Source organism: Nematolebias whitei, chromosome 12, assembly GCF_014905685.2.
Source record: "Nematolebias whitei isolate Nwh7 chromosome 12, NemWhi1, whole genome shotgun sequence".
NCBI classification, from domain to species: domain Eukaryota; kingdom Metazoa; phylum Chordata; class Actinopteri; order Cyprinodontiformes; family Rivulidae; genus Nematolebias; species Nematolebias whitei.
In genome coordinates this window covers 36,657,136-36,673,862 of record NC_056509.1, presented here as the reverse complement: position 1 = coordinate 36,673,862, position 16,727 = coordinate 36,657,136, and the positions used below count along the sequence as shown (strand labels likewise).

The 16,727-nt window shown below is 36.9% G+C and overlaps 1 protein-coding gene across 1 annotated transcript; it reads right to left on the bottom strand.

The window, feature by feature from the left end:
- Nucleotides 1-736: 736 nt before the first annotated feature.
- On the bottom strand, nucleotides 737-16,390 carry smek1 (SMEK homolog 1, suppressor of mek1 (Dictyostelium)). Its single transcript, XM_037685880.1, has 15 exons — nucleotides 16,094-16,390; nucleotides 15,898-15,953; nucleotides 15,707-15,805; nucleotides 14,809-15,426; nucleotides 14,187-14,264; nucleotides 13,973-14,089; nucleotides 10,790-10,906; nucleotides 10,574-10,705; nucleotides 8,404-8,506; nucleotides 8,154-8,312; nucleotides 7,886-8,055; nucleotides 5,055-5,197; nucleotides 4,272-4,462; nucleotides 3,393-3,604; nucleotides 737-1,795 (listed from the first exon to the last, which is right to left on the bottom strand). Exons 1-15 carry the CDS (start codon nucleotides 16,233-16,235, stop codon nucleotides 1,670-1,672), a joined length of 2,463 nt encoding a protein of 820 aa, XP_037541808.1. The 5' UTR covers nucleotides 16,236-16,390; the 3' UTR covers nucleotides 737-1,669.
- Between the last annotated feature and the right edge of the window lie 337 nt (nucleotides 16,391-16,727).

Here is a 16,727-nt window from a genome sequence, read left to right as displayed (position 1 = left end):
TGTTGAACCAAATAATGTAGCAGCAGAGAAGTACAGTAGTCCCTCGCTACTTCGCGGTTCGTTTATCGCAGACTCGCTCTACCGCGGTTTTTCAAAATAAGATTGGACATGACACACAATTGGCTGATTGATGGATGAGCCGCACGATCAGCATTGGTTTTTTTATTTAAAATTATTTATTTTAAATTATTTGGCACCCACACTGCAGGATAAGCTTCCTGCTGCAGCTGATCAGCTGTTCTCCGTGCAGCGTGGAGAAGTGGGCGTGGCCGAGTATGCTTGCAGGTGGCAAAGAGCAGAGGCAGGGAGCTGAAATCATAACATTCTGTGTTTTTAGAGCGTTTAATTTGGAAACATTGTTTAGAATATTGCAAGTGTGTGGGAAAGGTTTAAAACACCTTAATATATAAATATATATATATATATATATATATATATATATATATATATATAAATACTAAAATAAACTACTACTTACTACTTGTACTACTATTCCTACTTCGCAGTTTTTCACTTATCGCTGGGCTTCAGGGTACGGATCCCCCACGATAACCGAGGGACTACTGTACCATCTTTTTCAGTGATGGATGGAGAGAACAAAAAGTTATTAGGACAAACGTAGGGGAACATTTTACAGCAAATATTCTTTTAATGGTCCCAAATTTTCTGAACAACTAAGTGTACACTTATGTAAAAGGAAAAGAAACTGAGAAGATATGACAAACTTCATCACATCTAGAATTCCACTCAATCTTTAATCAAGATGGGATTACAAATTCTCCAAAAAATCTGCAGTTTCAAAGGGCAAAAAGGGTAAAACTAGATCGCCTACTGAGGTCTTTAAAAACCTGTTCAAGTGTGACTGAAAACGTCCTGAACATTTAAAGGCAGGTCATTTTTTGTCATCATTTACAAAAAAGAAAAAAACGAGTCGAGAAGATCGAGACGAATAATGAACCAAAGGAAAAAAATGACGAAACTGCTGGCTTTTTTTTTTTTTTTCCTCCTCGGAGAAAGAACGTCAACGTTGATGACATCAAATGACAACGAGGGCAGCTCCTTCGCCTCGTGCTGCCTGCAATCTGGTCAAATATGCCGACTTAAAAATGAACAAAAAGCAACGGACAGAGAGAAGGAAACAAGAGCAGAGAGAAACGAAGCAGAAAGGAACAGTGAGGAAGTGAACTCTAGGGAGGGAATGGAGGTGTAATTGGTGGTTCTGGGTCTGAATTGGCTGACCCATCTGGGCCGCTGTGATGTCCTTCCCTGAGTGGGGGGCAGGGGGAGGGGGCAGTGGGTTATGGTCCGAGCCTGTGAGCTCTGCTATTTCACTTTGCGTGTACATTTGTATTAGTATGTGGTCTTTTCCTCCACTTGCGTAATCGCCAAACTTCAAGTCGGCTCTTTAAAGAGATCTGTTCGCCGTCAAAACTTTTTTTTCCTCTCTCGACGTTTTATCCGCTCCCGGTCTCCTGATTGGCACTTCTTTGAGTTGGACGAATCTGAGGAGGCTTTATATTCCTTAACAGTCTGCTCCTCTTTTGGCCACCCGCTGACAAAGAGGGGTGGAATTTTATTCATTCAATTTGTCTACAAGTTTGATCATTCCTGTGTAAAGTCCGTGTTCTGAGACTGTCCGAGCGGAGTACGAGCTGCAACAGAGATTTCTTTACGAGCTCAGTTTGGACTTTTTTGTAGGTGGCAGAGGCTCCTCTTTAGTTTCCCCGTCCTCGTCCTCCTCGTCCTCCTCCTCTTCGTCATCGTCAGGATAGTCCACTAGTCCAACTACACCTCCCTAAGGAAAAGAGGAAAAGCATCAAATGTTTTGACAAACGCATAAAACACAATTTATTTAATGAACATATTAATATATAAAAACGAGACAAAACGATGTTATTCCAATTCTTAATTTGTTAATCCGTGTTTGCATATTAAGCTTTGATCTGTAGGTGATTTAGAGTAAATTTGTATCAGCAGGTAGGGCTGTCACGATAACAAATTTTGCAGGGCGATTAATTGTGTCAGAAATTATTGCGATAAACGATAATATTGTTTGAAATTTGACAATAATTAGTAATTATTGTCAAATTTAAGAAGAGATGTTGGTTACTTTTGTATGTAGTACCTCTTTTTGACCACTGGATGGCAGTATAAGACTGTTTGAACCAAATGATGGATAGTGAGGGAGCGAGCAGTGTCTCTAAGAAAAATGGGAGAGAGGCCCTTTGACATGGACTCTCTCCTTCCTTTCTTTCTTCGGTTCTCAAAATGGCGGACGCTCTGTGTAGTTTGAGCTCTTTAGCATAGCATTTGTTACACGAAGCTTTTAATAAAAAAATAAACAAGTTCTCAGCTTCTTTTTGCAGAGAAAAACAACTTTTTACACAAAAGCACGAGTTTCAACAGTGAATTTTTGAGCTTCGACAAGACGGAGGTTTCTTCCTGAGGTCGGCCTGTTAGCTTAGCTCGTAGCTTAGCTGCTTTTAACGATCCAAAAACGTGATTTTGGACGGTTAAAACAGATTTTAAATAGAAAGGTGTCAGTTAAGAGCACTGGATTGGAGCTTTTTGTCATCCAGTGTCTTCAGTAGAAAGAGAGACAGGAAGAAACGATAAAGTCGATACATGAAACGAGGTCAATAATTTTCATTTATCGTGAAAGATTTATTGTTTATTGCGAGAGGTCTATCTGCAGGTATATTTATGTACGTGTAGGTATGCGTGCATGCATGGGTATTTATGTATATATTGAATTCAGTATTTGCATGTAAACTTGGGGACAGAACTGGATAAGCTTTTGCTTCTTCCTGTCCCTTTTTGAACATTTTTGTTTTGTTTACAAAATATTTTGGTGGAAATAGTTACCTTTTTATTTTATTTTATTTTATTTTTTCTTGATATTTTAACAGTTCGAAATGAATTAAAGAAAAAAAAACATAATTCTTAATTGTTTCCCTTTATTAAACCACAATTATAATTATAAATATTTTATCTCAACAAAACGATCAATGCATAGCTTTTTGTCATAAAATGCATTACGTCACATTCTGCTCATTGTTAAACAACCATATTTATCTTTTTCTCATTTCCTTTTCTAAATAAAGCCTGTGAGATTTCAGTAAAGTCTAATGACACATTTGCTGTGATGACAACAGTTTACAACACAAAACAGGGTTAGTGTGAAAATTAACAGCACAGGTGTGAAGTTTCATAGTCAAATCTAATTTTCACAATCCTTAAATTGTTTAATTTACAAAGAGTTGAAAACAGAGCAGACAGTTTACAAACCTGTTTCAGGCCCTATACCCAATTAACAGTTTCCCCAAATAAGCAACTTTGACAGAAGTTAGTGAAAGATGGATTCAGACCTCTGTTTTAAATCTGGCAAGTACCTTTGTGGTTACTGTTGTGGTGGGGGGTGAGTTTCGTGCCCCTGAGCCTGGAGACCCCGGTGATCCTGGAGAACCGGGGTTCAGTGAGGCAGATGAAGGCGGGCTGGACAGGCTGGTTTTAGTGGATCCAGAGAAGGAAAGCTTGAAGCTAGGATTCTGCCTGCCTGACAAGCTCGACTTCCCCAGCACTTCTTTATCCTCCGGGTCTTTTACTGGGAGTAGAGAGAAAGAGGTAGACAAAGGTTAGTCAGAATTACTCTCACCAAATTAAATGTATACTGATCTTACTGGTTGTTTTCATTTTATTTTGAGACGGTTTCCCTCCTTTTCTAAGAACAAGTTTCTATTAGCCAAAATTTTGTGTGCATAAAACCACTAAGTAAAAATGTAAAATTGTTTATTTTTAAGCACTTTAGTTTGTTAAAGCTCTATTACAAAAACAAAAAATTACTTATAAGTGGACCTTTTATTTTGGGTGCTTGTACCTGCTCTCTTCAGGGTCAATGCTCCACATACTACGCAAAAAATAAAGATGCTATGCACTCCTCTTTTACAATGATTATATCTAAAGCAGAATTATAACAAGGTAATTTTATTAAAATACAAAACAAGACTTAATTTAAAATCTAATATTTTTCAAAAACTATTAGAAAACTCAGAAAATAGAAATAGCTGGTTTACTCTTTAAATATACTTGCTTAACTGATCATCTCAAAAGACACCAACACTGTTTGATTAGGGTACAGAGTAAGAAAATTCATACATACATGCTCAGATGTGCCGTTATTAAAATATCTAGCCTTGTAATTACAGCATGATTCTTTCAGTCAAGCAACAAGTTTGCAACTAGTTCCTGACTATGAATGTTCCCGTACTTACATTTCTTTCTCTCCATGAACTTGCTGATGGGCTCCATGAGGTCTTCTTCACTCTTCATTTTGTCAGAAGGTAGAACAACTGCTTCACCGTCCTCAAGGTCATCTTCATCCGTGTTAAACCACATTTCCTCCTCGTCCTCCAACGTCCGTGCGTCACGGCGGAAGCGGTGATTCCGCAGGATGGAGCGCATACTGCAGAGGACGATGTACAAGAAAAAAATTAATAAATTCTACGTCGACTGCAAATACAAAACTAATAATTAACAATAAATTAATTAAAAAATCTGAATAATTAAAAAATGTGGCCTTAAATGTACATGAATTTATGATTCATTAAAAAATGTTACATTTAAAAAGGTAGATAGTTTTTGGTAGCAATGTTAAAGATTATTTTAAAAAGCCTGCAATGGAGTTCTACTTTTCTATTTCACATTTTCAACCCAAAGTCAATTCAATTCAGTTTATTTATATTGCGCCAAGTCACAAAAACAGAAGTCGTCTCAGCATTAGCAGACTTATTGTCTTAGGATGGGAAAGTTGAGGCAACTTTTTCATTTTAAAGGCAGCAACATGCATATTAAATGTGCGTTGCCTAAAACACTTGTCGACAAGTTAACAACAAAAATACATTTATTCCCAGAAAAGCTATTAAAACCCACACCCATTTTAACACCTCAACTGTGTGAATTATTTAACCAATAACTCATACTTCTTTTCACGTTTACATTCCACATACCTTCAACGGTTACAACAATTAGTGTCAGTGCATTACTGATTCTCTCACCTATCTAGCTTAGGGTTGTCTTGCCGCTCTCGCTGCTGTTCATATCTCAGCTTTAGGCCCTTGAACGTCTGGACATAACCCACATCCTCCAGAGATTTCCAGTAGTTCTCCACTATGTGAGCTGTGAGGGACTTAATGTCCTCCTAGGTGGGTAATAGTAGGCGAAAAAAATAGGAATAGATACACAATAGCAGGAAGGGAAATATTAAGAGAAAACGGGGGGGGGGGGGGACATTTTTAGGACAGAGAACAAAGAAAGAAAGAAAGATGTTAGATACGCCATACAGCTAAAAGTAAAGGAATAAAAATATATTTAATCATTTATCCAACAGATTATAAGTGACACGATTGTATAGACTACAAGTTAGCTTTAGGTGATATGGCTTGACAATTATGTAACTAATAGAAACAAAAACAATACAATACATTAACAAAAACAGTCGAGCTAATGTTTTGTTGGACCACCTTCAGCTTTGAAGAAGATGAGACATTCATTAAATTATGTTCTGATAAAATTATGCAATGGTAGATACTTTTTTTTCTGCTCAGATTTTTATTTATATTCCAAGTCTCTCTTGTAAATAGAGTCCCCGAGACTCAATGGGATTAACCTGTATAAATAAAGGTTGAATGAATATTAATTTTATCCTTAATCTTGTATTATTGATGGGAGAGGCTGACTGGTCCATATCATCATCTCAGTCACATCCCAATGAATACTCTGTCAGTTTAAGGTCTGGACACTGTGTGATTACAACAAAATGAGTTCGCTCACATCAAGTGTGTGGCAATACTCTACCATTTTTCCTCCAGGATTTTATAATGTGTTAAGACAATATAGCCTGTTTAATTGGTTTAACAATCTCATTTATTTTGTTTGGGTGTAGACAAAAAAAACTTGGATCACTTTTGGACATTTTTGTTATGGAATGAGAAGCTACTACCATTCAATTCATTTCATGTATATAGCGCCAATTCACAACAAAGTTGTCTCAGGGCACGTTACAGAAACATTCACATTTATAAAAAAAAAAAAAGCTAATTAGTAAAGTTCTCTATCTAAGGAAGCCCGCAGAACTCGTTACTACACATCAGTTAGGGCATTTCTTGCCAGCAGAATATCCCATCAGTAAATCCCCAATGGGAGACGTTCCTCAATTTGCATATTTAAAACACAACAGCGACTTGTTTTTAGGCCAGGCAGCATATGTGAGCATTAACATAAGAAAATTATCACTTGCCTCAATAAAAACATTGGCAATTTCAACAAAAAACAAGATGGGTGCATTTATCTGGATTACTTTAGTCAATCAGTGAGCACTACCGTATTTTCCTCCGTACACGTCGCACCACCCTATAAGCCGCATCAGTCCAAATATGTCTAATAAAGTGGAAAAATCCATAAATACGTCGCTTTGCCGTATATGTCACATCTATTCTGTGTCATTGCTGATGGAAATGTGGGCCAAACCCAGAAATGTGGGCTGGTGTTGTGCCAAAAATCGACTGGCTGCCAAATGGCGGCCGCAGGAGCGTGCACGGGAGGACTTGAACAAGAATTTAACAAGATTATTTGTTTGCTCGAAATTATAGCAAATGTGTGTCTCGGTCTAACTTTTGCTTAATAAATGCACTTTGACGGTCAAATTAGCTGCAAAATCGCATCGTGTTGCTGCTGATCTGTTTCATGTTGCTGCTGATCTGTTTCAATGTTGATGTGTTCATGCGTGCTCATCTGCTCACACAGACTCATGTTCATGTTTGTGCTGATGTTCGACGTAATGTTTTTATGTTACGAGTGCTTAGTGTATACTTAGTTGATGTTTTTCTTAGTTCATATCTTAGATGTTATTAGTGTTTTTCTTTTACATTTTATTGTTGGATGTAACTGGGACCCTGTGTACATAATTTCGCTCCACCACATGTACCACATGAGGTGCGAATGACAATAAAGAAACTCTGACTCTGATTTTCAAAAGCCGATACACAGAAAAATGAACGCGCAGAGGGCGACTCGCTGTGCATTTCTTTGAAATTTAACAAGATAATCACCTAAAAACAATTGTTTGTTAGCTTGACTTTATAGTAAAAGTGTGTCTCAGCTGAACTTTTACTTAATAAATGCACTTCAATGGTCAAATCAGCTGCATTTCGCCGGGGCAGCGCAGCGAAATGAAGCTGATTTGACGTTTGCTCCAGGAATACGACGGTGGCATCTATGGCAAGTCGATTGTGTCACTAATAACCACTTTTACCTATTACAAGACACAATGGCAAGCCATACTGCTCGACTGCCATCTAGCGGCTGAAAATGGTAGTGTTCAATATTTTCAAAACGGTCATATCTCAGCCAAAAATTGGTTTATAAATATGGGGGAAAATACATAAATCCACCGCTTCGGCATATAAACTTGATTTTTTTATTTTGCTTTGTGTGTTGTCTGTTGTTCTGTCTGTACAGCACTTTGGTTGGCCTCGTAGCTGTTTCAAGTGCTCTATAAATAAAATGGCATGGTATAAGTCACAGGGTATGCAAATTAAGCAAAAACCCACAACAGCGAATACGGTACTTCAAAGTTTTTTGTTTTTTTTTATAAAAAGAAGCTACTTTGAACAAACAGCCAACCAACAGAATTTCATCCAATTTCCTAAACCAAGTTGATTAAAATCTTCTTCCACCACTAAACTGTGACAATCCAAGAAGATGTAAAAGCCAAGTACAAAGGCTGTAGCAATACAATTAAAACATATATTTCATTTACAGCTTTGTTATTCCCTATTTTACATTTAAAGAGTAATAAAGACATAAAAGTATTGTCAGGAAAACTCACCACGCGGATATATTCAAACATCTCAATAATGGCCGAGTTCATGAGATTGTAGCGTGAACCATTATTTTGAAAGGCCTTGACAACTGGCTCAAATAAGAAGTTTCTCATCATGTAGCGATTGTAGAATTCATCTTTCAAACCAATTATCCTTCTCATGAAGCGCAGGGCACCTGTGCATAAACAAACAGGTTTGTACAGAGCTTCCTTGATATTACAAATAATAAACTACTAAGTGTAACACATCTAGTTAAATATTTATATGACTTACAAAGTGCCAGGAAGGCGTGTTGAGAGGCGGTGAGAACCAGTACTCTTCTGAGAATATCTTTGTTGATGATGTAGTTCTTGATGTGATACGTGTGATGCTCAACACAAAACGTTAGCAGTTCCAAAATCAGGGCAAGCAACTGGGCTGTTTGAAAGTCATCTACAGACGAGAGGAAAGTCATTAAGCAAAACAAAAACACGAAAAAGATTACAAAAATGTACACACAGCACAGCTCAAAGTTATGCAGTACCTTTGCTGGGCTTTTCTTCTGTGGTGTTGGCTAATAGCGGAGCTGAGAGGACATGCATACAGTGCTTGTAGAAAAAGCTTAAGAACTCCGTCTTTTCTGTTTTCTGCAAAGAAAAAAAGCAGTTTTGAATGAGCTTTCTAGTTCTTGACACCTAAAAAGAACGGCAATGGTTCCCATTTTTGACATAGATATGCTAACCTTAAGAAAAAACTCTTCAGATACCACCTTCATTTAAAAACATTTCAATATGAGAGACGTCAGAATTGGACATAATTTACAAATATGCTTTGATTTTGCTCAGGCCAAATTCAAACTGTGTGCTGAATATAAAATATGAACTGAATATTAACTGTAGTTCAGCACAAGCTAATTAGGAAAAATGGGTACTAAATGTTTTGGGGTTTTTTTTATTCTGGAGCAAAATTACCTCAAAACACTCCTGAATTATGTGACTCAAATACATTTATTCAAATACAGTTACTCAGTATAATTAAAAAAAGTAAACAAAACTGTCTCCATACCTTTCACTCACATTCATTTTTCTCTCTTGCAGTTTTATATAGTAGCACTTTGAGATTGAAATATGTAAAGTGCAGTACAAATTTAATAAATTATTATTAGTTTTTAGATCTTCATAATAAAATTTCTTCTTACATGATTCATCGAGTTCAGTTCAATTACTGGGTCAGGTCATAAGATTTAATTTCAAGACTTCAAATTTATGTGACTTCTTTATCTAAAATAAACAAAACAAAAAAAGTTTTAATTGAGTGAGTGTAGAATTTGCGAGAGCAGTTTTACTGTTAGAATGAATGATACGTTTGCCCTAAACATTACACACAACCTCTGAGAGACGTTTTCACTCAAAGGCATTTGATTTATCCAGTTTTCATCATTTTCAAACTGTTCAATGACACCTTGTACATAATATTGATAAGGTGCTTTTTGCCATAAAACTATTTTCTTTCCTCCAAGATTTTAACTACTCTGAACCATTTGAAACCCCAAGAACTACCCAAGTCTGCAGTGGTAACTGGACATATTGTTCAACATCCATAGAATAAAGGGGTGAATATTAAGTGTACACAGTTCTAAACACAATTTAATCTTTTCCACGTTCTATGAAGCACTTTATAATGTGTTTATTAATCATATAGCATTTATACTATGCTCCCTTACCCATCATGTAATACTGATATCGATAAATTTGATAGACTGTGAAAAAGACATGGAAAAGAGCTTAGACTGCAAAAGTACATCCTTCTTACCCAAGTATGTTTGTCTGCAGGGATGCCACCGTGGCTCCATTTATTGACAATAATTTTTAAATTTGTTTAAAAAGCCATGTTTAAACATGTACAACACACAACAACAACAGTTCAAGTTCTTGTTCCATATTCAGCTAGATGCTCAGCATGCATTTCAGCACTGTACAGTTACTTAAATACACTGTTAGCTGCTTTTGGTGTATTTAAACAAAATAATTTACTAAAAACCTTTGGCGACAAAATACAAAGGTCATGTCAAGGTCAAGGTTCTTTATTGTCATTCGCATTGCATGTGGTGCATGTGGTGGAATGAAATTGTGAACACAGGGTCCCAGTTACATCCAACAAAAGTATAAATAAATTAAAAAACAGTAATAAGATAAGATATGATATGAATACGCTAATAAATATGCTAAACATTAATAGTACAAAAACAACACGTCAAACAACAGCAGCACGAACATGAGTCTGTGTGAGCAGATGAATACGAATGAACACAGCAGCATGAAATAGATCAGCAGCATGTGCCACTTAGCAGGTCTAGACATCCAACCTGTAGAACTGGCAGAACCGATTACAATTCTCCAATTACAGTGTGTTACCGGAATAACAAGAAAATAAAGCCAGTACAAGTGTTTGTTTGTTTTTTTGTTTTACTGTTGTTTAATCTATTATTTAATTATCTGACTGGACTTTTCTTCTGCACTTAAGGAAACAAGTGAAAGCATGTAAAGGTCTAAACCACAGCTGAAACAGGATTAGTTTTTTATTTGCTTTCTTCTTCATTACATTCTTTATTAAAAAACTCAATGTTTTACTGAATACCATTGAATAATGAGAAGGAAGTGCAACTAATTTTCTAATTTTATTTTGTTATTAATTTTAGAAAAGTGTAAACTCACATTTGCAGTAGCCAACATGTTCTCTGGATCCAACAGGGTCCGTAGCAAGCCCATTAGCTGCACTGCTCCACCCAGCTCTGGGTCTGTATCGCAGATCATATGTTCTATGATCAGGTTGATGAGGAGGATGTCCTGAAAAACGGAGAAATTTCACTTTATACACACCTCCGTATACAAAAAAAAAATAATAATAATAATCTTAAAGCAAATACTCACGTCATCATTTTGCTGAGATTCCTGCATGACAAACTCTCGTACCATAGAAGGATTGTACTCCACTAGATAAGAGAATATATCTGTGGCTGCCCCACGCACCTGAACATCGTCCATTCCCTGTTTGGCAAAAATGAAATTGTTATGGACTGTAAATTTATTAAGCACAAACAAAACCTAGTTTTAAAAATTGAATGAAACAAGAAAAAAAAAAGGAAAACAAAAAAACCCACTGAATTTTAGAGAGATTGCATCCATCGGTCTCAGTTAAAAACCTGTGTATTTAGAAAGTAATCAGTTTTCGCTTTTAGACGTCCGTGTACCTAAAGCTTTTCATGTGTAACATGCAATAAGAATGCATGTCAACATGTGGGCATAAGTTACAGATTTACCTAATATTTAAATTTGGCTAGAGATTTTTTCTTGTAGTATTACAAGACAAGATTCTGAGTGTCCAATAATGTAATTAAATAAAAGATCTTACAGGGTTTTGCAAATAGTTCAGAAACATTGCCAAAATTATTTCTCTCTTTTTTATTCTAACTGCGAAAACATCAGCTTTAGTCAAGAAAAACAGAGAATAAAGAAGTCATGTCTCACTAATGTTATGGAGCAAATCACTGTTTACATCAGGGGTTAAGGTCAAGTTATGGAGAACAAGCAGTCTAACAAACACTGTGACCACCATGTTTAAAAATTATGGGCCAGTCTAGAGTCTGATCAAAGAAATAATAGAGAAAAAAAATAGATTATTTTTAATAAATTACATTACATCTATGGAGCCAAAGTTCTCAAGTTTTTCCATCAGTCACCTTGATCATGCTCTACATGGTGACATTTACACTCACTGTTCTCAATTTATAAACATTGTTTACAACGTCATTTATGACGACATGGACATTTTTTTTTAAATATAGCGGCTAACATTTATCAATTCAGATTAAAGTATAAATCACATCTGCAGTACGGTTGACAATAAATAAATAAAAAAACCTTGGCCACTCTTGGAAATCCATCCATGTTTTGTTTGTTTTACTTTTCTTTCATGGTGGTGGGGAGCTGGTGCCAGTGATCATACAGCTACAGAGATGGGACATTCATGAACGATTCAGATCGTTTGAACGGCTCTACAACAAACGTGAAGAATCGAGTTGCAAACAGTAAAGAGCCATTCCTAGCTTTATTTTTTTCCTCCTTGTAATTTATTCATGTTCTCCTCCTCAATCCCACAGACAAACGTTCCTCCTTTTTCATCGAGACTAAGGAAAACAGGCAAACGGGAGGAGTGCAGTGGCTCAGGAGGGGAGGGGTGTTTCCTGCTCGACAAAACACGTGGTACGGTCCTGACGTCATAAAGTACGCTGTACATGATGATGTATATTTGGATGAAGTGACATCACTGTCGTTCAAAACTGAACGTCTCTATTAAGCAAATGGATCGGCAAGATCCGATTCCCTTCAAAAAGCCATATAGCCCATCTCTACTATAAAGGCAATCTGTCACAAGGCCATACCAAACAACCACTCACACAAAGTAATAATTTTGTTGTCAAAAAGTTGTCAATTAACCAACATGCTATCAGAAATGCCAGTCAGCATTTTAAAAATAATTCACCAACACTAACTGTGACTTGAAACAGTGTTTATGTGTATTTGTTACTAGAATTTACTAGAAAAAGTTCAGATAAATGAGGATCTGCATAAATCTGCCTACCTGTACATCTAAACTCAGATCACACTGTAGTAGGATTTGAAAAATTTAAAGGAAAATAAATTCAAAGTGAAGTTATTAATTGGTTGTAAAACTAACCCTAAACTATCACGAGTGCTTCTTTGTAATAAGCACGAGTGTCATAAATGTTGTGATGTTTCCTTAGATGATGCATGCCAAAAATAAAAACTTTTTTACAATGACTATTGGGGCTATTTAACATTTTCTCATGTCCTCAAAGAAACCTTTTGAAATAAGGGCAAAAGATGGTAACTAAAGACATCAAAGACAAAAAGTCATACTTGCAAGACAGAAAACAAAGCACTGTTAATGTTCTAAACAGCTTTTACATTCTGCAACTGTCGATCTTCCAATCCATCATAAAGGGTAAAAAAAAATGAGGGGTGGCTTGAGAGTCAACTGCTCTTGTTTGGTTTATCCTACCTGTTACTACAGCAACACAGCTGAGCAACAATCTCAGGTATGGTACACCAACAATTTTAGATGTATATTGCTTTTTTGTAAAGAAAAAAAACAGCAATGTTTATTTTTGTATAATTCATGTGATTTGAAACAGGATCATCTATTTGGTTTTTTTACTCATTTTTTCCCCCTTTCTGTTTCGCAGGAGAGCTAGTGTCAATCTCCAGCAGTCACTGTACGAGAGGCAGGGTACACCCTGGACAGGTCGCAAGTCCGTCACAGAACCACATAGAGACAAACAATCATTCACACCGTCAATCATACCTAGGGACAATTTAGCTACCAATTAACCTAACGTATGTTTTTGGTTAGAGGGAAGAAACTAGAGTACTCTGAGAAAACCCAAGTGTGCATGATGAGAACATGCAAATAAATTCCACACAGAAAGTTGAATTTTATAACACATTCTACAAAGAAAACAACAAATGAAAAGTACTGTGAGGAGAATTCAGTCGAAAGCTTAAAACCAGAAAATTTCTTTGCTATAGTGATTTCTAATGTAAAAATATTCTGCAGCTGCAAAAATGATTTATTTTGTTTAGTCACATTATGTACCATACAATCAGTGTATTTGAGCCCTTTCTACAATGTACACAACAAACCACTCGGGTCTGGTTTTAGTTTTATGGTCTTGACAAGAAGCTTAATCGTCAGCTAATAACAACTGAAACTAAAAGGTAAAACTTGATAGGTCATTCTTTAAGCAAGAGAAAAGCTCAAAATTTACAAAAAACAATTTAGTCATAACATATTTAAACATAAAACCTAAATAATTTAAAAAAAAACTGCATAGTAGTCATTTTCTCCGACCCTGAAATGTTCCTGTTCTGTGAAAAATGGCTGCCAACACAGAATTTCATCATTTTGACTTTCAATTTATTTTCAGACTAGAGAGGTGCATCAAATGACTTGCACAAAAAGGTAAGCATCATTACTCAAGCGATTAACACACAGAGCCACAGTCTAATGCTAATTAATCTAACTATACTCACCAGTATGACCTCTAGTGCAGGAAGGATGCCCATGTTTGACAATGTTTTGAAGAAGGCGTCTCTGTTTTGAGGTTGTAATGTTTGTGAGAATGCACAAAACTCCTTTAAGAAGTTTACCTAAACAAAACATATGAAACAAAAGCAACAAAACTAATGAAGCTGAGCATTTAGATTTAAAATTTGATAAATTACATTTGAATAAATTCTAGCATACCAGTTCTTGTCTTTTGTCATCGTCTGTGGCCTCATCTGTTAGCTGTGCAAAGAGGTCTGTCAGGAACTTCTCATCGTCCTGACATTAAAAGCAAAGCCAAGATTATAAAGCAGGAAGTAAACGATCAAAGACGTAAGATATGCCTTTCATAAACTGGAAATCAGTAAAAGTACTATTTAATAAATTGTTTTTAAAAAAGATGCAGTTTCTAAAAAGAAACTGTTTGGTTTAAAATGGATTGATGTTTTAAGGTGAAATCAAATGTCACAAAATGTGTCTAACAAGTTTGAATGAATAAAAAAATGTGTTTAATAATAGATCTTAGCTTTGAGAAGGAGAAACTGTTTGTCAGTGTTGCTGTACTTCAAAACACACACAGCAGTGTATTACAGTCAACAGCGTGCCCGTTTCAGTTTTCCTCTAGTGCACCCATACTGATTTACACAACACCTCTCTATCTCTATGGAGACAGCCATACATAAACACTGCTGAGTTGACACACAACACAAAGGTCACATGACCATAAGAGTACAACAATCTCACGCTGGTTAAAGCAAAGAGTCAAAGCAAATATTGATAATAAATAAAATACAAAAACATGCTTCATAACACTGCCTCTCACCTGTAGCATGCCCACAATCTCCACCTTGTTGAAGAAGATGAAGGAGTGCAGGGTGGACAGCATGTTTTCCTCAAAAACAGAGGGCGTGGGCAGCACCATATCCTGAATGTACTGTACCCGATACGTCTGGTGTATTTTCTGACGCAGTTCAGGATCAGAAATGGGAATCACCTCCTTAAATCGGGCTGTCTTGGTAAGAAACTCTCGATGCCGCCGTGGCTGCGGGAGTCCTGGATCGAACTCCAGACAGCCAATGACGTCCATAATGCACTCGTCAGAAAACATAACCTCAAAGAGTGCGGTGCGATTCAGCAGGAAGATGCCTTTGATTATTTCATACAAATGGTGCAGTCCCTCTCTGTTCTCCAAATCCTCACACACACGAAACAGTTCTAGAAGCTTGCGAATGTAGCCTTCATTCTCCACAGCCAGTGCCAGTTTCTCACGTCGCAACGGTGATGGCAGTGAAGAAGCCACCAGCTCCGCAAGGTCCTCCAAGCGGTTCAGTTCACATGGTGGCAACTCAAGACCTGGCGATGACATTTCGTCAAATCGTTCCTCCTCAGACTCATCCACCACATCTTGCGTGATGTCCACAGAAGGGTCTTTGCCCTGTACCTTAATAATGAAACAAAAACGTTTCAAATTCAGTATTCCAATTTAAGTCCAGTCCAACACAATCCAATTTAAAAAAGCATTCCAAACAAAGGAATTTAGTACATTTCAACTAGATAAATTCAATTAAATCCCTTAGGCCAAGCAAACACAAGGTAGCAAGTGATAATGGAGAAAAAAAACATCACCTTTTAACAAGAGGACACCTCCAGCAGAACAAAATTCAGGACAAGAATCAATAGAATGTTAAGGACAAACACAAACCCACACAAGAACTAGTTACCTGGCATATTTTCTCCCAGATTTCATCACATCCAGCCTTCTCTTGGAAGCTGAGTGCCAGATCATAATTTTCAGCCTCTGACCATACTATCAATGTATCCTTTGTGGGGGGAAAACAATGTAATTTACCATTCATGCATACTATAAATACATATTTTGCTCAAGCAATAATGCACCATATCATGTACTGACCTGTTGTTTCTGGTAGGCTGTGTTTGGGTTGATTTTGGACTCCAACAATAATGAACCTGTCCGAGTTAAAACAGAGGTAACCATTAAACGTTGGTTACAAGGACAAAAAGCAATGTTACTTTTATTGAGTTAATGTTATTTTGTGACTTACTAAACTGTAAACAGCTATCCATGTGGCCTTCGTTTGTTTACTTACCATCACTTTCTGCTCGCACCAGGAGAGAAGTCCCCCTCAAACGCTCTACATAGCCTGAGGAGACGTGCCCGGTCCCACGATCGTCCCACTGTCTGTCCTCGTTGAGGGTATAGACTTTAACTCGTCGACGGGTGTCAGTCATCCTGGCAGGTGATTCGTTACCTGTATCCCCTTCCCAGATTACTTCTTGGGTCTTACAGGACGTCTGCCTCACCTAGTAACGCCACAACTTCAGTTTACTTTCAACACCTGTTCACCGCGTCGGTGCAGTATTTGGCAACTTTTGAAAGGGCTCAGGAAGCAACTTCAAAGTGGGTAAAGAAAAAAAAAAAAGATCAATGTCCAGTGAGATTCCTTGGCAGATTCTGCACTTAGATATTGTTAGATGTGCTTAGTATCACCAAGATGCCCTCAAACTTCTCTCTCAAGGGATAAAATAAAGGTAGAGAACGCCACGCAGAAACAACAATAAATCCACTCGGTAGGGTAACGACAGTCTAATTAACAAAACGAACGATACTGAAAAAAATGACCGAACAACAGCTAAAAGGCATAACTAAGTCCTGGCAAATAGCTGAAAAAAAATGTGTATTCGAAATAAGTTCTGCTGTTACGACCGCTTTATTAGAAAACA